General features: G+C 37.4%; 1 protein-coding gene across 3 annotated transcripts in view; it reads right to left on the bottom strand.

The window, feature by feature from the left end:
• Nucleotides 1-203: 203 nt before the first annotated feature.
• FRMPD4 (FERM and PDZ domain containing 4) overlaps nucleotides 204-26,158 on the bottom strand; it is a 321,656-nt gene continuing 295,701 nt past the window's right edge. Inside the window, exons 6-18 of one of the 3 annotated variants that reach the window (XM_082766505.1) lie at nucleotides 23,974-24,078; nucleotides 22,668-22,775; nucleotides 19,415-19,546; nucleotides 17,177-17,296; nucleotides 16,291-16,427; nucleotides 15,044-15,170; nucleotides 11,317-11,406; nucleotides 10,560-10,742; nucleotides 7,063-7,201; nucleotides 5,417-6,478; nucleotides 3,823-5,094; nucleotides 1,266-2,566; nucleotides 204-570 (exon numbers count right to left, since the gene is read on the bottom strand). In XM_082766505.1, the coding sequence (XP_082622631.1) occupies nucleotides 556-570; nucleotides 1,266-2,566; nucleotides 3,823-5,094; nucleotides 5,417-6,478; nucleotides 7,063-7,201; nucleotides 10,560-10,742; nucleotides 11,317-11,406; nucleotides 15,044-15,170; nucleotides 16,291-16,427; nucleotides 17,177-17,296; nucleotides 19,415-19,546; nucleotides 22,668-22,775; nucleotides 23,974-24,078 (4,791 nt within the window). In that variant the 3' untranslated portion in view covers nucleotides 204-555. Of the gene's footprint in view, nucleotides 2,572-3,822; nucleotides 5,095-5,416; nucleotides 6,479-7,062; nucleotides 7,202-10,559; nucleotides 10,743-11,316; nucleotides 11,407-15,043; nucleotides 15,171-16,290; nucleotides 16,428-17,176; nucleotides 17,297-19,414; nucleotides 19,547-22,667; nucleotides 22,776-23,973; nucleotides 24,079-26,158 lie in introns of all 3 variants that reach the window. The other 2 variants (XM_082766504.1, XM_082766506.1) reach the window with 2 other exon arrangements.

Genomic DNA, 26,158 nt, shown 5'->3' with positions numbered 1-26,158 from the left:
CCTACTTACCATGTGAAATTGAGAGCTTTTGGCTGTCTCTCAAATGCAAGACTATAAAATGTTTTCCAGAAAGGTTCAGATGGGACAGATTATTCACAAATTGCCTTTGTTGTCACTCAGAGAAGAACTGTCTTGGGCTTGAAATATTTCAGAGATATTTATTGTATTCTGAAAACTTCATTTTATTTCTAACTTATTTACAGTTAAACATTCAGAATCATAAAATATGAAGTATAAAATATTTAACAAAATAGATGCAGTTCATGTTGTTCAGATGCACCATAGATATATGATGAAACAGTAAACAGCACAGGAATTTCCTGATGGTCCTCTCTCTCATTAACCAGGGAAAGGGATGTGCAGACCCGTCCTATACGTTCTGACCTGATAAGTATGGCATCGAATTCTCATTTCAGAGAACATCACCACTCTGGTTTCTATGTCCTCAGTCTGTCTTCCACAGTTACCTTCACTGTCTGAAATGCAACACTGTAATGTTCAATACATCAGATACCTTCTAAAGTTGGTATTTTCAATACTTTTTTTTTCTTTTTTTTAATATAGAACTTTCTAGAAAAGAAGAATCAGGTAATTCAGGCAATATGAACAAAAGAGTCATTTATTATATATATATTCTCTAGTAAGTTATAATAGTCTCTTGGATTTTAAACGTCTTTTTGCTATTTTCAATGCTTAAAAATTATAATTTTAAAACATTAAATATTGTATTATATACATTATGATTTAATTTCTCATTTCTAAACATGGAGCATTCTCCAAGTGAAAACTTGGATGAAACAGAAAACAACTTCATTGACATAACAGGCTTTAAAAGTTCACTTCATACAACCATAGATTTGACTATATGAAAAATAGCCAAATGTCAATTTGCTCCTGTATGGTTTTCTTTTTTTTCTTTTTTTTTTTTTTTTTTTTTTTTCTGTTTGTCTTTCCGGTCTTGGGGAGAGGGCTTTTTTTGGCTTTTGTGTTTGTATAAACAAAAGGACAGATCTGGTCAGTACTATTGTCAGTGTTCGGTATTTTATCTTTTTTTTTTTTTTTTTTTTTTAAATCTCATACTTATTTTATATAAAATAACAAAATATACAGAGAGAGCTGAGTTTGTTACATTAGTTCATACACATACAGTAAATAAAAGTTTTGTTTTTTTTTTTAATGTATGGCTTTGCAAAGGTAGATTATGAAGTGACTTTTGTATTTTATTTGTTTAAAAGCATTTTAAGAGAACGTGTTAGTGTGCTTACAATAGCGGCCATGGTAGTCGAATGTCGAGCCAAGAGTTTAATGCTAGGATCACTGGAGGTCTTGCCTGATACTGCTTCTGCAGCCTTCAGAAGACAAATGTAGTTTATTACAACCTCATCTATCTTAGCTATAATTTCCTGCTGCTGTGTTTCAGAGTTCATGACTTTAACTAAACGCATGCAGGCTTCTGTTAAGCAACAGAGTACTTGAAAGCTGGAAGTCATAGCTAAAAGCATTTCCTCAGGGCTTTTATCAGCCATGGCCATTTTCCTGCAGGCACTTCCCAACTGTCTCGATTCCATAGATAACAGTTGTTTGTACTTAGAAAGTTTAAGGTCATATGTTTCTGGATGTAAATCTTCTCTCTTGCCCATACTTGCTCGGACCAGTGACAGTAGCTCACTGGCATCCTTTTGTGCTGCAATAAATCCATCAGGCATTGCATACGTCTTCTCTTTCATCACATTTATTCGTGTAATTCGTGCATCAAAGGCCACATCATTGAGATTCAGATCAATCTGGCCACCTTGGGTGTCAGCACTGCTCTTCTCATGTGTGTTATCTGCCTCACTTTGCAGGGTCTCAGCAGGTTTTGGGGACTCCAAGACTTTTTGCTCATTTTCACTGGAAAAAGACTGACTGACTGGTTCTGCTAGCTCGCACGGGTTCTGCGGTTCAAAGAGACATGAGAGCTGATGGCCATCTCCATCATCTTCATCATCATCACTTCCTCTGCTTAGGAAACAGTAGCTAAAGGGGCCACGACACCTCCAGGCACTGGTGTCCAGCTTCCGCAAAGGCAATGTTCGACACTGCTTGGAGTCCTTCTGACTGACGCCTGTGCCTGAGCACCTCTTACTGTCCTTCCTATCAGTGCTGACATACACACAACTCTGGGAGTAACTTTTTGACAGCTTTTTGCCCAGGGAGAGCTCCACCCTTCTTTCTGACTTGGATTCATCCCTTGGGGTGGTGTCCAAACATTTCAAGCTGGCTGCGGCTGCCTTCCTTTCAAACAGCATCTCAATATCTGCAGATCCTCCAATGATGCTGCTGCTGCGTCTCAGCACTTTCCTGTTGTGCGGCATCCTGAGGCTTCCTCCTATCATGTCATATGGCCGTAAACTAACTGTTGCCCCACAAGCCTGATTTACTTTGGGAATGTCACAAGAGTCTTGATTTTGACTTGGCACCTTTGATTCTGATAGCATGGATGATAGCATGATGGAGTCAGCTAGAGGCTGTCTAGGAAAAGCTGTAGGCATGCCTCCTTGTCTTCCCTTTTCAGGCTCTGTGAAAGCTACACTAGGGGTAGTAGAAGAGCAGACAGAAGAATTAAGCATCACCCTGACAATATTCACAGACTAAAACTTTTATATATCTTTAACTCTGAGGGAAAATGGATTCTTAGTATTTTCCAGTGGTCTCCATTCCTCAAAATATTTCACACACACAAAAAATTAATTGCTAGCTCCTCATGTCTTTTGTGTTTCACTATGATGCTTTTTAAAATCTATCAACAAATTATAACTTATGAATAATAAACTGTTTGTTCTACTACAGAACACATTGAAAGAAAGGAATAGAAAATCATCTATAAAACTTCCTAAATACCCCCTCCCCCTTCAATATATGGATTGGATGTTTGCTATTAAATAATTAGATGAATATTTTCAGATTAAAATACCTTCTTTAACTTTGCCTGAGAGAACATGGAAAGATGTATTCATGGTAATTTTGTTTTGGTTATGTTGTTGTTTGTTTGTTTTTCTCATTCTTTCTCCTAGTCTACTCCACTTTCAGATTTTCATGCATTGCTATGCCACTGGGACATGTGGGTTGCTACCCAGGATGAATGAAATGTTCAAAACCCAATCAAAAGGATTTCCAATGCTATCTCTGAAAAACTATGCATTTTTTTGAACAGTAAGTTCATAAAGTCACTTGAAACTGGAACTTCAAAATGTGGTAATGATTCTATATGTAAATTATTCTTAAACGAAACACCTACTATCAGATGGTGAAGTAAAAACATGCTTAATAATATAGTGACATTTTCTCACCTTTACATTTAGAACTTTTTACTCATACTGGCATGTTTTTGACAATCTGCTAAAATAGCATAAAATATATAATAAATGAAGCACATTTTTTTTTCTCTCCAACATTAATATATCTTCTGAAGTCATCTTACGATCTAGAAAGAATCCTGGAACTCAAATGACTATGGACTTTGGAGAGGCTTCCAAAGATTACTTTCTCCCCTAGGCTTCTTCATCAATGTCCCCCAAATATTAGATCTAAAACACAGGAGACATTTTTTTTTTAAACTGTAATGAGAGATCTTCCAGAAAAAAAAGAATCTTTGTAAGCAGCTCCCAAGAACATCTCAATACATATAAGTAAAATGAATATATACACTAAGGTCTAATCCCACCGCCTGCCGCAGATTATGATGTAGTTTCAGGTAAAGAGAATGCAAACTTCACACCTAACCTTCAACCTTAACATGCAACTTTAAAAACAAACACAGGAAAAACTTTATTACTGATGTACCTGTAGTTTCTTTTATCTTGGGGATCCGATGACATCCTTCTCTCAAAGTGCCAAACAGTGGTTCAGCATTAATTGCCGAATGCACAACAGGCACCGTCATCCTGTGACACACAGCTTCTGGCTGCTGATGCAGGTCTTTGTATGTTGTTCCATGGTTTGGAAGAATGGCAGCTCTTTCATCTGCTGGAATATAGGTAATGCTCTTCATTGATGGGTCAGAGATAATGTGCTTAACGTCAGAGGTACAAAGAGGAGATTCAACAGGGGTAGCACATGTGCTACTGCCCGTGCTGCATCCTGCATCCACTGAAGAGCACTGAGAGCTTTGCAGTGAGAAATGGCCTTCACTTTGCAGAGATGACATGCGCTTAGCCAAGTGATATTCACAAAGTCTAGCCACACTCTGCTCAGCTTCTGGAAGCTTTGAAGGATGGTCATCTGCAGATAAATCGGTATCTTCTGCATCATTTAGGTCTTTGGCTGAAGACACAGGAGTCATATCTGACAAAAAGTTTTCACCTTGGCCAAGCCCTGAGGTATCATCCTGATCCGCCTCAGGATCTACTTCATCCTTACAGTCAGTTTCTGTTTTTCCAAGGACAGGAACTCTTGGAAATGTCTTCCCGTTCACTGTTTCTGGGCTTGGCTTATCTGCTGCCCCATCATCGGCAGCATACCATCTTTGGCGAAAGGCAGTTCTCTCCACATTAAAAGTGCTTAGGCGTTGACTGTCTCTTGCTGAAAGAGTTCCAAATTTAGCTTTTAGGTCTTCATCAGCCTCTGCTTTTTTAGTTCCCTGTTGCTTTTTCACAGTAGCATTGCCATCAGAAGGTGCTTTCACTTCACTGTCTGTCATCTTATTTTTCCTTTTACTAGTGCAAGAATATACCAAGGATCCCATGTGCAATTTGCTAAAATAATCAGTGACAGATTTTGTTTCCATGGTCTCTGGCTCCATTTCCATGTTATCTGAATGAAGAATCTGCTTTGAAGGCACAACTTTTGACTGTAGCTCCGCAGCCTGACGACCAGACAAAGGCTGAGAGGATTTCATGCCTGGCACTCCAGCCTGACTTTTAGCAATGGGAAATTCAGTCTGCTCTTCCACAAGGGGTTGATAGCCTTCACTTGTGGTCAAAAACATGCGTGCAGTGTTTTCTGTCTGTTTCTGCGCCGCAGCTAATTCAGAACTTTCAGTCATTTCAGAGGAATTTGTTTCATTGCCAGAATCTGAAGATGACTCAGGGCTATATGCTCGCAAGATAGCTACACCTGCAAGCCACAAAAAATGAGAGTCAATCAATGACAGCAGCTGAAGCACCTGGACAAGTGACAAGCAAAGGTGTGTGTTAGAGACAAAAATATCTTTTGTAAGAATAATCTGACTTTATTGCACAGTTCCCGGGACAAGTAGCTTAACAACATAACAGTAGTTCCATTACATAATATGGAATATGATGTATGGAAAATGGTGGCAAAAAAAAAGCGCAAAACAACAAAAAACAAAACCCCCTCACAAAATGGAGTATTTCCAAAGTTAAATGGATGAGATGGAATGATTTTCAATGAATAAATGTAACTATGGTGAAAGAACCTGAGTTGTCATTCGTCTGCTGTTCCTCTGAAGCAGCCAAAGCTTCTAGTGCTTGAAGTGTAGAGACTACAGCATCATCTAGCCCCTTTTCACACTTGCCCTCTGTATTAGTAGGGACAGCATCGATAAGCGACACTGGAATATCATCACTGCCTAGATTACTGGCTTGCTCCTTGTCGTCTCTAGGCTGTGTTGCTTGATTCTGAGAGTCTTCCTCATCTGAACTGTCCCTGAAGCCAGGTGGAGGAGCAGCAATGGCCATGTTTAAGGTATGCAATAGGAAATCATCTTCATTATCATCACCTTCTGGAGGTGGCAGTGAAGTCAAATCAATAATGTCATCACTAGAACCAGAAAGGCTGAGAAGAGCAGGCCTATCGATTTCTCCTACCATAATGTCTTCTTCACAGCTTACTTCATCTTCATCTTCGGCATCATCTGTGTTTTCTGCATAACAAATATCATGCAGCAAAGGCTCTTCTATTCCTTCCGCAGCTCCAAAAATTTTACCATCACTTATGGTTGCGTAAACAGAATTTGTAGCAAACTGAATGCTTTCAGCATCTGGTGACAACTCCAGACCTTTAATGTCATTGGCATTACTAATATAAATGGCTCTTTGTTTTTCTAGTACTTCTGGACTTTCATCCAAAAGCCTTTCATAGCCAAGAGTCTGAGGATTGATACCATCCAAGTTGTGATCTCCAAATATAAAGGAAACTTTTGCTCCCCTGGGAGAATCCTGTGCTTTCTTGCTAGATTCCAAACCTGAGAGTGACAGCAGTGAAGCCTGATTAAAATTTCTGCTTTCTTCTGCTTCAGTGGGGTCACTTTGCTTGGCCAGATGCTGATCAAATCCACCTGAATTATAGGTATTTTCTATGTACAGATGTCTGTGCTCTTTTTGACATAACAGACTTTCAGGAACATCTACAGTCTTCTGTTTAGGATCAGCAAAGGACATTTGAGTCTCTTGATCTCCTTCAGCCAGGAAAGTGGTAGTTTTTGGTACACAGCTCCACTCAGAAGCAAGGAGACTATGCTTCCCTCTATTTTCAATTCCTGTAGCACAGGGAAATAAAAGAAACGTGAAACCACAGATTCATACAATCACAAGTTCAAGCACATTTTTAAACAATATCTTGTTAATATTGAGCAATGAACCCTCTGAATAGGACAGCTGGTTTATCAAATGCTTCAGAAAAGCATGTTCAAGCTTACCTCTGCTCTAAATTAAATAGCTGTTGATTTAATGACCTAAAGTTTAACTGACACTTTTGTACTTTAGTGCAAAACCAAACCACAGCTAGGTACAAATGCTATTCCAGAAATAGTAAAAGAAAATCAAATTCCCAGCTGGTTTCCACAACACCATATGTATTCTTACACAAGATATATGCGTATAATGTAATAACACTCATAGGGAACATGCATCTGTTTCAATACAGTTATGAAAGAAATTCAAGCTATCAAAGGCTGAATATCAGAACATTATAAAGCTGAATTGGTGTACCGTAGAGCCAAGTCTAAGCCAGCAATAAAATCTCATTTGGCACAGCCTTGCATTTATCTGGAGATGCACTGGGGCTTAAGCTGGCTTCTGCTTTACACCTGTGACCATCAAGAACGTACTGTGCAATGAATACCTGTTTCTCTGCTCCCTGTATTTTTCTTGTTGGCCATGTTGAATATTGAACGCCTTGAGTCGACCAGCAGTCTATAGTACCCAGCTGTTAGGCAAGCAAGATTCATTGCATCTGATGACTCCATCAGTAGAGTAATAGGCTAAGAAGAATACAACCAAATCTTGGTTAAGGCTGTTACTTCTCTATTTGTTTACCTGCTGACAATACTACTACATGGAATCAAAAGGAATTACATCAGAAATGCCACACTGAAAAGTATACATGAGAACTTATTTTCCTCACTACCAACATCAAACAATATCAAACATTTTCAGGGGGTATCTTATTGAAATATCTAAATAATTGAAAGGAGGGTGCAGGGAGGAAAAAGCCTGGCTCTTTTCAGTGATGCCCAGGGTTAACAGAAGAGGCATTGGGCACAAACTGAAATACAGGAGGTTCCCTCTGAACATCAGGCAGCACTTCTGTGCTGTGCAGGTGACTGAGCACTTGCACACGTTGCAGGCTCTCTCCTTGGAGACGTTCAGAAGCTGCCTGGATGTGGTCCTAGGCAACCTTCTCTAGGTGGCCTGGCAGGGGGTTTGGACCACATGAGGTCCAGAAGTCCCTTTCTACCTCAAGAATTCTGTGATTTACAAAAGATTAGAGTTGGAATAAAAAGTCCAACCGGGCATTTTTAAGGGTTGATTTAGCTCTCTTTCTGAAAGAAGCTAATTACTTTAAGACTCTTGCTCCATCTTTCTCTTGCATAGATATATATTTTTTTCTCCTAAGGACTGTTTACTGCTACTCTGAAACTGCCAAGGGCTAAAACTCTGGGACATTAGGTGCTGTAGTATTACAGTAGTATGGGAATCACTGCAGCTTGCCAGAAAATGAAGTGCCCTAAGTTCATGTAAAGAAGTAAAATAGGAAGCAAACAGCTGGAAAAAGTTCAGGTTGAAAAAATGCAGCAGTGAGGATAAAGCTATCATTACACAGCAGCAGCAGGGAATATTAAAATGAGAGCTTAAAAGATTTCAGTATTTGTGGCCTGGCATTGCTTAAAAGACATGTGATGAAAAAATGAATAGACAAACAGAAACAGAGAACAGAGAGAGATCCTCAGAAGAGAAATCAGCACAGAAACCAAACTCAAAGCCTTTAAAGAGAACAGTTAGACTTAACAGAAAAAATACCATAGTTCTGAAAAGCAGTCTGGCCGGCTAGAGAGCATTGAATGTAAGAAATCTATGTGAAACACACTTTCTTTTACTTCCTTTTCCTTTGCCACAGTATATAAATTCCTTTGCCTAAAACTTTTGTTCGTGTCTCTGTAGCTTATAACAGCAAAAGCTGCTCTTCTCAAATTCATTTTAAGGTGGCTAGCCTCTAGAACTCCCAAAGAGGAAAAAAAAAAACCAACAAGTTCTTACCATGATGCATAGACAAAATTTACACAATAGACAACCTATCTGGTCATTCACATAGTTTATAGTGAATTATAGCCATGTGGACATTTGTGACCTGAAGGCAAGTGATTGTGGTGGAAATTGTGTCCAAAACATAATTTATGTTTATAGATCACTACCAAACTCAAAACTGTTGTATGAACAGTTTTCGGCAACATGTAAAAGTCTATGCACTTTTTTTCTTTAAAGTATTTCATGCTATGTATAAAATAGTCATCCTCAGTTTGAGGTTCTACTCAACACATGCTTCTTTCTAAAGGATTCAGAGATATAAAATTAATTATAAATTATTAATTCTACAGTGAAGTACTTAATCTTTGTTCTTTTGAGTCACAAATAAAAAATAGCATTGAAATGCCATGTTGACGTTCAATTTTTCTGCGATGATAGACAGAAATGGACAATTTCCAAAGAAGTCTCAGATTGCTGAAAACAGTGCGGTGAACTACTGTTAATCTGATGAAGAGTCTCGTGACAGCTAAATCTTACTGGCTGCATCTCCCAAGTGATTTATGCTTGCGAAGATATCAAAAAGAACCAAAAATAAAAGAAGAACACAGGCTTCTTATTCGTTCTTTACAAAAGTGGCACTTATTGGCATATTCAGAATCTACATATAGGAACCTGCTACCTTATGGTATGCCTGTGTTTGCCCACATCTCCAACATCTCCACAAGAAACTCTGACAGTTCATACTTGTGCCCCACATAAAAGTTTTGTTGTTGTTGTTTGTTTGTTTGTTTTGTTTTGTTAAATTCAATCCACAGCCTTCTAGCTCTGTAATTTTAATGTTAGGCTCTCTGTATTTAAGACTGAATGTGTTGAAAGGCAAGCAGATAGGGACATACATGATTTGCAGTAAGGCAGTAACAGTATTATAACACAAAACAACATAAGATCATGGCAATATAAAATATCATGGTGTACAGTGCTGCATTTTACATTCAAGTAGATGGGAAGTATTTGATTTCTGTATCACTTTCTCCATCAGAAAAAAAGAGGATAACAACTTTCTCACAAGAGGGCTACAAGTTTAGCACAGGAATACAAGTAAAGTAGACTGAGATGCTCAGATTGCTAAAATGCTGTATTCACCGACCTGTACATTTTTTGTGACGTTGTTGTTAAAGGGCACCTAGATTAAGTTACAGCCAGGTTTTTTTCATTAACTTAAACACAAGGAAACACTTTCAGGTCAATAAGCCTAAAGCATTCAAAGCAAAAATTTAGTAAAATATCCCTTGTGTATGTTTCGTTGTTGTTTATTTATTTTTAATGTACATCTGTGTAAGCAACAAGAACTGTTAGGCTCCATTTATTTTAATAGTATATCTAAGTTTCAAGTATAATGAGAACTCTTTCTTTAATCTCTGATTGTCCCGATTAATGTCGTAGACAGTCTCTGAAGCCTTTCACTTTAAAATCTGATAGGAAACACACCAAGAAGAACCAGGATAATATAATGTATAAAGCTCCATTCATTGCCCCCCAGATGCCACTGATGCTAAGTGTTAAGCAGGATAAAAGAGAAACTAAATTGCTATAGGTAGAAGAGCATACAATAATACATGATATGGGACAAGGAACTTAACTGGTATTATAAGGCCTAAGAAAAAAAAAAAAAAAAAAAAGCCTTTTAACAGGTTATTTCACTGGTAACAACTATATGGTTACTTGCAGTGTCCTTTGCAGATAAAACACTGGGCTACTTGAGACACTGATCTGACAGAACTGGCAATTTTCTAACAGGAATAACATTGTTTATTATACCAAAAGTGGCTTATAGGAGCTCAAGGAACTTCAAAAGAAGGCCAATTTCATCATCAACCTCTTGTCACCTTGGAGATCAATGGACACAACACAAAGCAAATTGCCAGAGCTAAAAATGCACTTCCAACATATCATTGTCATGATGATAACATTGATAACATGTCATGATAACATTTGGAACTGTTAGCATAGTTTGATCAAATATTTAAATAAAAAGGCAAAAACGTTATTTAAAGACATTGAATCATTGCAGATCAAAAAAAAACAACCACTTACTTTTACATCTAAGACATGCAGCTCAACTCTAACACTGCTTTCGTCTTCTGTAAACATCTCGATCCTGTTCACATGGCTGAAGTCTGCCAGGAGAGCCACCAGGTTTGTTTTGGTGTTTATCACATGACTGATGCCATACCGTGGCCCTACTAACAAAGTCACTTCTGAACGCTTTTCTCCCTGCTTTAGCATAAAAAGGGGAAGAAAAAAAAAAGTAAAACCCATGAGAAACACTACACAGTAACTGCCTTCTTTCATCTCCATGAAGCTTCATCTGCATGATTAAAGATTATCACATTTTTCTGAGAAGGTGAAATATAGAAGAACATACTAGTTCGATAATTAATTACAAAAAGTAAAGAAATTTGATCATGGATATTGGCTGTACTGCAGTTTTTAGATGGATAGGTGGGTGGACAGATGGATGGATGGATGCTTCCTTTAAAAAAAAGTATTTTCATCAAGAGTTTTTCAGAGTAATAATTTAAGTATTCTTCAGTTAATTGCATGGCACTATTTGCCAAATAGATGCTACCTATCTCCAAACCCTCAGTAAGTATTCAAATTACACTAGGCATGTTATTTTCAAGATGAAAAGAAACTAAAAGTGATTTGGTTCAATTTTACAACTATTTTTTTTTAAGTGTATGAATAGAACTTAAACTTCTAAAGAAAATGTTACAGTCCAGTTTTTGCAAAGAGACACTTGGATAAAACCATCAAGAAAAGAGAGAAACTTTTTCAAGAGAATTATTACCACTAGTGTTGCCTTGAAAACACGCCCTCCATATAACCGTAGATCACTGAGGAACTTTAGATAGTGCACCTTGGCTTGCAGAGCAGATAGCTGAAGAAAAAGAAACAGCGGTAAGATATAGTGGTAGGAATCAACACGTTAATAATTTTATTAAAAAAAATAGAAGGTATTCATGTGGTGTAAAGAAAATGGATTGCAATAAGAGCTCATCAGAGTCTGAAACCAAATCATCAGATGCTTGACTTTCAGATGAGGAGAAACAGTTTCATTCTTAAAATTCAGGTTGTGCTTGTTTAGTCAAATGCACTGAGAATTTGGGTATGGGCTTTATCAGGGCGCTGCAAGAACATGGTAACTGTTCCAATGAAGGAAAAATGTTAAACTAGTCAAATTAGACATCTGTTCATTGAGGGATTTCAAGGATAATCAACAGCTTTCAATTCATAATCACCATCAGTTCTTAAACATTTATGGACCAATACAGAGAAAGAGAACAAAGAATTTAGTTTTGTCAGCTATGTGCATTACATTTTGCAAGGTACTTGCAGCATATGGCATATTATTCTGTCTCATTGCTGCAATTCCCGTTTTTTTTAAATTAAATTCCTCTACTATATTTAGTAGGGAATAAATCTAGAAGCCAAATACAGTACATAAATACATACAATTCTATCATGCAACCCAATCCATAATTTAACTCCTTTTCCTCCTACCTTAAAATACCTACTTAAAAACATCAAGCTTGGACATATTTTATGAGATTGAACGGAACCAAGAAACAGTTCATTTCACCCAAACAATCTGGAGCCAGAACTTACAACTCTCTTGTGTAAATCTTTCAGTGTGGACTTTATCGAGCTCATCTCATTTACTATTCTCTCTTCAGCCACTAGATTTCTATTTCAAAAACTTACTTGATCTTGAAAAGCATTTTAAGAGCCCCTAAACTAACGTTTTCCTAGATTCTAAGGAGGAAATGAATCCAAAGCAGAGAGCCAAGAGGGAATGAAGTCCCCTTCCTTTTAGCAGGTGTTAAGTTGCATAGAGAAATACACAGGACTTATAAAAAAGGAAGGATCCTAAGAGTGATAGTCTTCCCTTCACAGGAAGGGATACAAGCTCCAGAGGGTTGTCCTGGCTTAGTACCTACAGGTGAGACAGAAGGTGACGATGAGCTCTGATGCTTTGTTTCTGATGACTGCCTGGTAAAAAAGCAGGCGGGCATGCAATGAGTTTCCAAAGCTCAAATCACAAAGAATAAAGGAAAAATCATGGAATCACAGAATCATTTAGGTTGGAAAAGACCTCTAACATTGTATAGTCCAACCTTTAACCTGGCACTGCCAAGTACACCATTAAAACACGTCCCTAAGCTCTACATCTACACGTTTTTTGAAGACCTCCAGGGATGGTGACTCAACTACTCCCCTGGGAAACCTGTTCCAATATTTCACAACCCTTTCAGTGAAGATATTTGTCCTAATAACCAACCTAAACCTCCCCTGTTGCAACTTAAGGCCATTTCCTCTTATCACTTGGTGCTTGGGAGAAGAGATCAATCCTCATCTCACTATAGCCTCCTTTAAGGTAATTGTAGAGCATGATAAGGTCTCCCCTGAGCCTCCTTTTCTCCAAGCTAAACAACCCCAGCTCCCTCAGACACTCCTTGTAAGACTTGTTCTATAGACCCTTCCCCCACTTCACTGCCCTTCTTTGGACATGCTCCAGCACCTAGATGTCCTTCATTTAGTAAGGGGCCCAAAACTGAGTGCAGTAGTTGACATGCAGCCTCATCAGAGCTAAGTAGAGAGGGACAGGCACTTCCCTACTTCTGCTGGCCACACTATTTCTGATACAAGCCAGGATCCTGTTGGCCCTCTTGGCTACCTGAGCACACCGTTGGCTCATAACAAGCCAGATACTGACCAATATCCCCAAGTCTCTTTTTGCTGGGCAGCTTTCCAGCCACTCTTCCCCAAGTCTGTAGCACTGATTGGGGTTTTTGTGCCCCAGGTGGAGAACTTGGTACTTAACCTTGTTAACTTCATAGAGTTGACCTTGGCCCATCAGTCCAGCCTATCCAGATCCCTTTGCAGAGCCTTACTACCCTCAAGAACATCAACACTCACACCTAACTTGGTGTCATCTGCAAACTTACTGAGGGTGCACGTGATACCCTTGTCAAGATCATTGACAAAGATATTGAAGAGAACAGTCCCCAGTACTGAACCCTGGGGGACACCACTGTGTGTGACTGGCCTCCAGCTGGATTTAACTCCATTCACCACAACTCTTTGGACCCAGCCACCCAGCCAGTTTTTAACCTAACAAAGTGTACACCTGTCCAAGCCATGAGCAGCCAGTTTCTGCAGGAGAATGCTCTGGGAAACAGTGTCAAAAACCTTGCTGAAGTGCAGGTAGATCACATCCACATCCTTTCCTCATCCACTGAGCATGACACCTTAACAAAGTCACTGCAGAAAGGCATTGTTGCAACCTGTATTCTAATCAAGAATCAATACTGAATGCCCCTGCCATCACCTGTGATTCCTTCAGCAGTGATAGCTTCCAAAATAAAACCAAAGTTACACTACTATGATAAATAGTAAGTAATTGGCATTATTCAGGCTTAGCTTCAGCACTTCTGGTGACAAGCAATACTTCAGTCAAAAATGTGTCCCCTCTTCCTGAGCATTCCAGGTCAAACACACAGATCTACATTCACAATCGTGACATGACCTGAAACTCACCTCCTCCAAGCAGGATTTCTGCTGATCCCAATGAACCTTAACTCAGGCACCTTAGTTTTGGGCTTTTCCCATTCGGAAAAAAAAAGTGTCATGAACCAGGATTCAGCTAATTTTATGTCTCAACTACTCACTCTTAGGTTCTGTTTACTTTCAATGGAGAGAAATAGGTATTTCTAGGACAAGTAATCTGACCTATTTTTGGCACCTACATGTAATATGGGATGGGATGAGTTTTTCCCTAGAAGTGCCTATTTCTCTCTGTTGACTACGCAGAAAGACTAGATGACTTACATAAAAAAAAAACAAACAAAAACAAACAAACAAAAAAAGAGCAAACAAACAAAAAAGAACACAACAAACCACAAACTCATTACGGTGTCTAAAACCAGACGCAACTGTATGCATACAACAATGCTGTGTGCATTTCTCAGAGACACTGTCTTCTACATTTCTTTCTATCTGAACTGAAAGCTTAGTGATAAGAAAAACATTTTACAATAACAAGGAGGATCAGTTACTATAAGGAACATTATCTATCCAATTAGGCCTCGGGCAGTGAAATGTCTCTATGTACAGCTTAATGGAAAACAATCCCAAAAACCAGCATTTACATCAAGCCCATAGGTTAATATAGTTCAGATCAGAGTATCAGAGAGGAAACAATAACTTTCTAACAAGTCTGCCATTAATATGAAGTGCTAAACGAATTAAAAAATATGTATCTTTATAATACCTGAAATACTAATAACTACCTTTCTGGCATTCACAAGTTAAGAAGATAGTTTAGTTGGGATATAATTAATTATTTTAATTGTTATTGGCTATGTTGTACTTATCACCAAAAGTTAAATTGCCTATATTCTCTGAAAATATAATGGCTAGGTATTTCTCCAAAGAATTAATTTAAAATGTTTCCCATGCATTCCACCCTTTCTGTTCTTTAAAACATATTTTCTATTAAGATGCAAATGTAATACCTTTTTACCCGGAGGAACTACGTTTTGATTTGCTTTGACAAGGTGCGAAAGTGCTTTCTTTATGTTCTTTTCTTTCATGCTTTGCAGCACAGCAGATGGAAGAAAAGTCTCTAATCCCCATTCTTTTCTGCAATAAAAGGCATATATTTAATTTCACATTCCTGTGACGATTATTTAGACTGGTGACTATGATGCCAAGTGAAGGAACTCCTACAAACTGAGAAAAAGTTGATAAAGTGCAGAGTTTTGCAATAACGCATCATTTTATATATTCGAACTATATGAAGAACTATTTTCTATATTCAAACTAATGAAGAAGATGCTTTAAAACTATATTCAATCATTTCTTCTGTCTCTTCCAACATACTAGACAGCAAAGAAGTTTAAAGTGTGTATGTTTAAAATTTAGGCTTGTTAATCCCCACCTAATTACACAGGCAAGCACCAATATAGTATTAAATTTGCAGAAGATTTAACAACATAATGTCAGATCAAATTTTATTTTCTAATTTTTTTAGGACTTGCAAACCAGCCAATGATTGTCTTCGTAACTTTGCCAACCTGACAACCTGTTCCTCTCCTTTTACCCAAAGTATTTTTCTTCTTAATGCATCCTTTTTGACAGAAGACTGACTCTTCACTCATATTATTTTTTTTCTTGTTGTTGATTAGGATAAAATATAACAACATAGAAAAAGCTGTTGTGTTTTTTTTTTTTTCTTTGCTTGTTTTATTTTTTATCCTAGCAGGTATACACATTGCTGCATTTTGGATTTTTAATTTTCTGCAGTTACATATACATATATATGTTGTCTAACATCTCCTAGAAAATCATAAGGACAACATAAAACAGGTGCTTACTAGATTCTTCTGTATCTAAGAAATCTTTAAAAAGGAATCTTAGACCCTATGGTATTCTGAACCAAGAAATCAACTGAATCTTATTATAATCATCTCTACTAAAACCCTAGGATTTAGGATATATAGACTTAGATCTGATCACTGAAAGCAAGAGAATTAATCTTATTTACATTTATAGCCTATTTCACATGTCAAACCACGTGACCAAAAGGTAAATGTATTATCCATACTTAAAGCTCTTAGTTCACCTGAATAAATTTCAAGTCACAAATAATGAAACTAAAATTGGTGCACACATATAGGCATATTAAAGAACCAACCTTAGAGAATCTATAAGCTTATCCAAATCTTTCACTTTTAAAGAACACACTGAATCCTCAACTTACTCTATGTATTTGAGGGAGATTTTCTGAGTTTGCTTGGTGGTCACAGTTGCAATATACATTTGTAGTGCAGCCAACCGCAGGGCAATGTCGTATTTCAGTTCTGGTCCAAATCTTTCCTGAACCACATCATTACAGCTCTGCCAAAGAACCAGTAGAGGGAGTTTCAAGTTCAAAAATCTTGTACTAAAATTATATATATATATATATATCTTACATATATATATATATATATTTTTTTTTTTTAAATGACCATTGTGTGAAGAGTAACCCTGAACCCAGAAACAGGACCATGTTGAAAGTAGAACTGCGCTCTCAGAGATGTCAGATGCTCACCAGGATATGGGTACTTCTGGAGAACACAAGGACTTCTGCCAAAGAGCAGAAGGCATGAACATTTTGATCTAAGCTCTCTCTCCCTTCATCCTTTCCGGGGAAAACAGTAATCCTCTTTCATGAGTGTTGGGAGGGTACCAGGCTATCTGGACTCTGGATAGCAGAACTCTGCCTGGTGGGATGCCCAGGAGGAGACTCACATTGTTCTCACATTAGTTTTCTCATCCATTTTACTGGAGGTCCCTTTACACACATCATTTCTGCCTGATATTATAGTACCAGAATTAAGTATAAGCCATTATTTTGGCTTCACTGTTTTGTACAGCCAAATATATTTTGGAAAGGCATCAAAGCATCACTATTTGGCAGGACTTAAGAAGGAAGGGAACTTTGCAGATGATGAAGATTTGCACATTCCCCAAGTGCACTGGCTTTATGCAGCAGAAACAAAACCCAGGACTTACTGTGGCCATACTTTTCTATCTGTGTATATACTGAATGTAACCATCTTTTTATTCTCCATTTTGTTAACAATGGCCATGGTTTCACTTACCTGTACATAGAGATACTCAAAAGCAACTGGATCTCTTCTTAAAAGATCAATGGGATCCTTTGGGACAAAGCTAATCCTGAAAAGACATCTCATCTTATGTGAGCTTGGTCTCTGGGTCACCTAGAACAGTGGAATAATTATATCAGAGCATAGCAATCCTGTTTGTGCAAGAGTCCGTTGTCTCAGTCCTGCTCCAGAAACACATGGTAACAAGGAAAATAATTCTTTCTAACAAAGTTCTTTTCTGTGGGCTCCTTAGTATGTATTGCACGTAAGAATATCATATATATAGTCTTGTGGAAAGAATCCTAGACTTACATAGGCATGATTGCCCAATATAACTCATTCTCAAAGCAGAGGAATTCACTCGTTCAAACCCAGAGAGAAAGGACAGAAAAAAACAGACCTTAATGGAAACCATTCCAGTGAAATAAAAAGTGAGTTACACTCCAGCAGGACCAAAATACTCATAAGCTAGAAGGGTGGTAAGGCTTCTGGGGAGAGGTCACATTTTACTTCTTAGTTTGATTGAGAATACCGATGAAGTACAGCTTGGCAGCTATTACTCTCACTTTCCCTTCATTGCTTCAATAAATTAGACAATTTGCCAGAAATCGTGTCTTTTCAGTTCTCCTGGTTTGTTCTGGATTAAGACACCTACCCTAGACTTCTGACCAAGACAGACCTCTCCCAATATTTTAAAAGATCAAAAAGACTTTGCTTGTTGGTCAGCAAAACACTTCGCTAAGAACATAACACAGTAATCTGGGTATTTTCACAAGGGACTGTCACAGAGTGAATAAATAATTGGATGAAAGAGTAACAATCCAATAACTATTGTAAGTCATGGTCAGCAGCAATGTTATGATAGCAAATTAAAGAATTGCTGATTTTACAGGAACTTCAAAGAAGAAATTAATGTAGTTTATGTAGTTTATTCAATTAGGCTAATGCAATTAGAGAGTTAGTGTACTTTATAATCAACATCTTGGATTGATAAGACTATATTTACAAAAATCTCCATTGGAGTCTGTCTTGAACTAACAATTTTCAGAACATATGTTTATCTCACATTCTCTTTGACCTCATTCCTAAGTATCTAGGTATACTCTGTATGTATAAATAAAAGGTCAACATGGGATTTTCAAAAGCTCTCTGTGTTGGTTTGTTCTGATCCCTCTGATTTCAATGGGAATTTTATCAATTACTTCAAAGAGAGACAGCTAGGACAGGAGAGCCGGCACTGAATATTTGTGGATATTGTGCATTCATTGGGAAGCTTGCACCCACACAACAGGAAGGTTAACATGGCAAAGTCAAACGCTTAGAAGTTGGAAAATACTAGAAAGACCACTACTGAGTAAACTTAATTCCTTCATATCACTACTCAGACTTGAGTTACATGAGCAAGGGAATTCTGGCATTTGTATTAAATTAGTGTTCCCCTTCTCATTTAGAAATATATTTATACTTTGAAAATTTAGGTAAAATGTAAAAAAAGCCCACAAAAACAAAAAAACACAACACAAATATTCTCCTGAAACACATAAATAGCATGGAAAACTTCTGGCTTGCCAAAAAGGATAAGCAGCTAAAATAAGGGTTGTCTGCTGGGAATTGTGAAACAACCTTACCTCTAGTCAGAACTGGCTTGTCAGCAGCCTGATTTGCCTCCCTGATCTAACAAAGAAAGTCCTAACAGCATTTTCTGGGTCACGATTCACCATCATAGACGTGAGATAATGTATCACTGCATAAACAAGCCAAACTTGGCTTCATCAGAAAGAGTATCATTTCCTGTTATCCAGATACAGATCTGTATAATCAGATGGGAATGAAAAATCAAAATGTGTTTTTAAAAGGAATTTTGACAGACTGGGGTTCTCTGAACTGTTACGATGGATTTCCCAGCTCTTAAGAATGTTCATCAGCGGCACCACATATGATATGAAAAATGGATTTGAGAAATATTTTCTAGCTTTAAGTCTGATTTATAATGAACTTTTCAATACTTCTTAATGGCCCAGTGAAGCAATAAAATGTGATGTCTATACAACAGAAGAACAATTATTCTGTGAGAACTTGATTTTTACAACCACATCTAAATACTGCTACTATTTGATAGACTGTATCAAACTATAAATCTTGCAGTTAATTCACTTGACTAATTAGAAGGATGGACAATTTACTGATTAACCAGTCTCATTAATATTTGTTTTCATATATAATTACACAAACCTGAGTTAGAGTCTCCTGTTCATGTAGCAAAAGGAGTTTTGTTCCAGATCCTTCAACCCTCTGCTCCAGCATCAGTGAAAAGTGTTCAATACACTTGATGGAAAGCTTTTCTTGCAGTGTTAAGATGACATCCTAATTAACAAAGGATTTATAAAACGTGCTTTAATTTATGAAAGCTTGGGACCGAGTTCTTCGCTGCCACACACGCTGCACGTGCACAGCGCAGGGTGGAAGCCCAGTGGTTAAAGGGGAGGATGGTTGTGTTTCATGCATGTTCTGTAAAAGTATACAGGACAACACACACATTCACATGGGAAAAACCTTTATATTCAAACATCTCTGAGATGGTATCAGACATGCATGTGAAAAATACATACGTACTGTGAATGGATATCTTTCTATGCAGCTTAGCATGCAAATTATACTCATGTGGCCCTTAAATTATTTCTCTCAGTCTCTCTGCAAATAAAACCCCTCTATGTGAAAATGAGAAAGGGTCTTGCTACTCTTCTCTTTACTTATTTTTGGGTCAGGTCCACCAGAGATACAAAAATAATTTTAAGTTCAACATAAAAATTAAATGAATGCCTTTTTTTTTTTTTCTTTGAAGTTCACTTATAGATACTTGCGTTTAATGAACATACTTGAGTACACTAAGAGGAAAGTCAAAAATGATGATACCTGTGCCAAGCAGCAGCTCTAAATTTGGGGATCCTTTCCATTTATAGTATAAAACCCATTCCTAAAGATTTTTTAAAATATTTTTTCACATTGGTTTATGTCTAAGGTTAATCAGTTTGAGAACAACTGTTTCTAAAATAACAACTAAACAAATCTCAAAAAATCATTCAACCAATCTGTACTTTACTTTCACATAATGCTTTGTAAATATACTGAGTATTATCTTCTGGCAAGGTATCTCTTGTTTTAGTGACTGTAGTAACAAAAAGAAATATACAACAACCCATCATTTAAAAATAGTTTCACGTTATCTTTGTGAAAAGATTAAAGCATTTCTATTCATTTAAGAGATTTTTAGATATACATAAGCATCCAGATGGATAGGACTCACTAAAGAGATCATGATGAATTGTAATCCAAGTGTTTTAACATAATTTAGGAAGATTAATTGATCAATTACAGTGTGTTTATGGAAAATCAACACCAAATTGGTGGAAGGATGAAAAATGTATGTAGGAGGATGGGGCCAATTCTGTACGCTGTAAAGAATAGAAGACAGTATTAATGCATTGCAAGCAACCACTCTAAATAATGGAGGTTAATATTACACTGTTTTGACTAATGGGGAATTTATTGCTTATACATTAAATCTACTTTTATTTACACTCCTAAACTATGCTCAAAGACAAGGGACATAACAGTAACAGGAAGAAACATGATATTTAAAGTAATATTGTAAAAGCAGGTAATAAGGCACTATAATGGCATTGTTTGCTGCAAGCTGTCTTTAAAATAGGATGCTAAAGCACATAGGCACTGAATTACCAGACTGATTTTTTGCTAACCTGTGTAGTCTTATCTGATAACCTAGAAGGTTATAACCAGCCCAGGTGTTGCCTGCCAGCAATAAGGAAAGTGAGGACTGCTGGTGAGCCACCAGTTGCACCTGCATTGTTACGTGGTGAGTTACTGGACTGCTAAGGGCAGGAAAAAATGTTTGCCTTTACTCAGGTGGAGCATGTCTCCTTCGCCTCAATTTAGGAAAAGCAGCAGAACCCACAACCACCCATCCATAATTAGCAATATGCACACACATTCTTGCAAGAACATGTAATATATAACTGTACAGGCTATGGAAGATATAATTGCCTGAATTAAATGAAAAGAAAATTATTCCTACAAAAAGTCAGAATGACTAAGGTCAAAGCAGGCTCACAACATCATTACAGCTAATCGCTGAGCCCATGTGGGTATCTTTGCAAATGAGAGCAGGTTAGATATCTGGTCTTACAGTACCTGACACAGCCATGACAGAACTACCAAAAACTCATGTAATGTGATGGCCAAAGATTGTTCTGCAGAGGCAAAATATCCTGGAACAGGTTGGTTGGTTTTATGCTCATAGAATAAAACACTGGAGAGCAGGCTTATGGGCCTTAGAAGGGTACAGAGACCTCAGTATCTACATGAAGCATGTCTCCTAATTCTTCACCCAACCAAATTCTCAAGTGGGCTGAAGAATGTCAGAATTTCACAGCTGTATAGTGGAGGCTGTTATCCATTCCTTGGATTTCAACTACACCTTAGGGATAGGCATGAACTATAAACAAACTTGCAGCCCATTCTTACATGTAACTTCAATATCCATTTTGCCCTTTCACCTGCAGACTGGAGTAAATGTCCCTGTGTTGACCTTAGTAAATTGCTTTCCTTGCAGTTCCAATTGATTAGGCATACTGTATAATCACAGTGAGAAGAAAAGCAGCCTTTCCTCAAACATGCATAGCTTTATAATCTCTAAAATTCAGCAGAAGTTGGCACTGCAGCTGAAAATTGCACTCCCAGCCTTTGCTGCTCATTCCCACCCAAACATGTCTCTTGTCTCAGTCTCACAAGACGCATGCTACCATGCAGTGACCTAGATTTGGTAACTGATCTGGGTTAAAACTAGCTCACCCAAACAAAATTCTTGAGAGAATAGTATCATGCCCAACAGTGCTAATCTTGCTGCTTACTAAGCTACTCCAAGGAACTCACAGAGAGCGATGACTGGTTTAGGAACCTACATGAAAGAGTGTCACAGACACTACCCAGCAGCCTCGATTGCATGCGAGGGCTTCACCACTTTCTTTCTCTGTATGAAAAGTGTTATGGAAAGTATAGAGGACATTACACTGAGATGAGCAGTATATCACCAACATAACCCTACAAAATCCCATTCCAAATTCACTGGATGACAAGCTAGATGATATTCAATTAGCAACCAACATCTTAATCTGACTTTTGCTGACAAATCTTACTTCTTTTTGGCAGTGTATCAAAACTGTAGGTCCATGCAATTTTAATTGGGTTCTAGTCACATTAAAATGATCACTTCTACTTCTTCTTCACTGACAATGGAACATATTTTTAACAAAAAATTTTTGGACCAAAACCTCATTATTTCTTAATCCAGCCCCAATTAAATACACCAGCAGTTTTGTTCTTAAAGCATTCAAAGTAAATTATAATTACTGAAGGTCTTGTTTAAGCAGCGTTCTTGGCATTGCATACCAAGGTATATCTAGCCTACCTTTATTGAAGTGCTGCAGTCAAAACGGAAAGATTTGGTTTGTCCATTTTCCAGATACACCTTCAGAACATTTGGCATGAAAAGAAGTGAATTGTCCTTAACTGTTTCCTGCCAAGCAAATTAGTGAATCATATTACAACATGTAAGAAAGGAAATCAAACTGCTGTTCTATAAAAAAAGGACATAATTCAGATGTAAAGGTAACAACTGAAGATGAGTTTATTGGCTTAAACTAACAGCAGAATTAGCAATGTCCTGCAAGTGTGTAGTCATACTTGTTACAGCTGTACTTTATAGGTCTCATTCCTGGAAAAAGATAATTGTTCACTTACATTTTACGCCTGACTTGGAATATTATCTCTTCCTAAGTACTGTTTCTCTGACAATAAATGCTACCTCTGACGTTGAAATATTTTCAATGAAACAGAAAAATACATTACTGTTTCTCTGAATATAGTGAGCTATTTAGTGCCTTTACAAAATGGGAACTACAGATTCATTAGTAAAAATTACAAAAAAAAAGATTTTCTTCATTCTCTTTATAGATGGATAGTAAGTGCTAATATCTGTCATCATTTAAGAAGAGTAACATATAATACTGCTACTTAATCATGACAATTCATAAGAAGGATAGTAAAATAAGCAGGAAAAAGGAACGGAAAAGGCTTTTTTTTTTTTTTTTTCTACGGCAAAAACAGCTTTTGAAAAAAATGCAGTACAGTATCATTTTCAGTTTGGAAGAGAGTTGGATAAAGACATCAGTGGTCTTTATGATGTTCAGTTAAATTATGAAAATGAGCCAGGAGTTCATGTCTGAGGAGGAGTTCAGTGCCTCTCAAAGGGAGGCTGTCTGCCTGAGGACTGGAAACAAGTTCAGGTAGGTAAACAAATTTTAAAGAGGTCTGTAAGGTAGTGTTAATCTGTTTTCCTGAATAGCGTTAATCTGCTTTCCTGACATGCTACTTTCCTTGAATTTTTGTTTTTCCTGTTATAAAATTGCCCTGAAAACAAAAACAAAAAACAAAAGCAAGCATTATAAAGACTATAAAGACATACATGTCTATCACCACAAAATGCCTTCTCTATCATTTTAATTTTATTTTAAGAAGGGACATATTTTTCACAATATTATGGTCACCATGGACTTTAAAAACAGACCTCCCTGAAACTTCAGAAACAGAAAAACCATTCCCTGCACCAGCCTATCACTCTTGTTCCTACCATGTTTCTACCACTTTCCAGCCTTGTGGCATACCTTTGGATGAAATGCTCAGTCCTTCCTGAGCTTAAATAGTTGAACACTCACCGACACCTGGCCATTGATTATTACTTCTTCTGAGAAGCGCACTTTGACAGGGTTGGACTTCAATCTTGCCTTTTTTGCAGCACTAATAAAAGCTGATTTAGGAGACTGGAAGGGAAAATGATGACAAAATATATCACATACCTTCAAGTTAAAACCTCTTTCATTTTTTTTCACATTTTTGGTACATTGGGAGCTCCATACATACAGCAACACTTCGCAGACTGTTCACTGAAGAATGGAAATGCAGTTCAACCATAATGCTTCTCAAGATAATACATATGTACATACATACAAGGAGTCAGTGATATACTTCATGTTCTGAAAGGTATCCCACAGTCAGACTGGAAAGATGAGAAGGGCTCTCAGTGCACATTCAATTCCACGTAGTGCTCTCATGACAATTGCTGTGAACCAAATTAACTTTCTTCTTTGACCTCACTTTAATTTACTACTTTGGAATCACCTGAGATCCAAGTGTTCAGCCCTTGGAAACAAATCTCTCTGCATAGGAGGAGTTTGACTAACAACTAGGTTAGCAGAGCCATTTTTTGTATATTTACAGTAAAAAGGATTTTTGTTTTCAGCAACAGAATCAAAGCAGTTTTATTCTCAGGTCAGTTATGAATACAGGCCTTCTGTCATTGCCCAACTCCATTACCATCATAATGGGCAATGGAAGAAATTCTAGCTTGGCTGAGAATCACTGGGTTCCTTGGCACCAGGTGTATTTGTTTCAGTAAGATACGAATTAGGTGTTTTGAAATCTTTTTCCGAACTTCTGAGAAGTGGCCTTATTAGTTTTGGATACTGGAAATACTAACTCAAAACTAACCATGAAAAACTAGTGCAGGCATTAGTGGTGATGATCCTGGAATAACTTCCTATTATCAATGCAACATGACAGCAGTTTCTATGTAAACATAGAAAGTCTTTTCACCATCATTCAAATTTTGACTTGACTAGCAATCTGCAGGAGAGATGGAGTAGTTCAAGGCCCCTTGCTCTTCTCATCCCTTATCTCTGTTGAAACTGCTGAAAAAGTTTTTGTTGTTGTTATGAAGAAGCCATTTGTCTAGAAACTGTCAGGAAGAAGTCTTTAGCTTATTTCTGCATGCCACTGATTTACCATTGAACTGGAAAGATGTTAGCTACTACCATAGGCTCAGTATCAGCCATTGAACAAGCAATGAAAGATGCTACATTCTCCCATTAAATATCAGAGCCATCCAGTAATTCCTGGAGTGCAAAACAGAACCAGGAATAAAACAAACAGTTCTTCATTTTTACTGTTCATTTTTACTTACTCCTTCTTTAACAACTATGACCATACATGTTGTTATCCAGCAAGAGTAAATGACACAAAATTCAACCCCAATATATAACCAAGCTCAGTTTCCAAAACCAGTGCTAAAAATGCAGAATAACACCAGATGATTAGAAACACAGCAGGAAAAACAAAACAAAACAAAACAAAACAAACAAACAAAACACAATACACTTCTTCAACAAGAAGGGACAACACAGAAATGCTGAAGTAGAGTGCATACACATTGTACTTTAAAGATGAATTCCTAGAAAGACACAGTATGCAGTAAGACCATGATTAATATAATTGTACATGTGCCTTGTCTAATTTCCCTCTTTCCCATACAGTCCTGTTATAAATGAGGTCTCAATTCAATCTGAATTTTGTTATATTTACAAAACAAATATTTCTAAAAGGTATAAAAGGTATAAAAGGCAAGTAAACAGCACTGGGTGTGCGGAGAGTCTACGCTCCACCAACACGCACACACAAACATCAAACATTCTAAATATACAGAACATTGCTTTACATACTAAACGCAAGCATGCCTATATATATGAACAATCAGGAAAGGTAACAAACAATCCTTTAAGTTCCATCACTTAACAGTCTCCATTTTCCATTCCTTTTGAACAATACATGTATGTCTCGCTTTAAGTTGTCAAGTAACTTGGTCTTCAGGCCTTATGTATCCCGTTCTTCCCAGATCGAAGAAAAGCATATCCATCTCCTTTTCAAGGCCAATAGGCCTGGGTAAAAAGGCACGTTCAGGTCAGCAGGGGGCGTAACAGCAAAAGCCTTCGATGGCTGTAGCAGGAGAGGGGCCCATGGGGTAGCAGTCGGATCAGTAAAGGAGCCCGCAGCTCCCTCACTATCTGG

This window comes from Aythya marila (assembly GCF_965140915.1).
Source record: "Aythya marila genome assembly, chromosome: 1".
In the NCBI taxonomy this organism is placed as follows: Eukaryota; Metazoa; Chordata; class Aves; order Anseriformes; family Anatidae; genus Aythya; species Aythya marila.
This window is presented reverse-complemented; position numbering and strand designations above follow the sequence as displayed.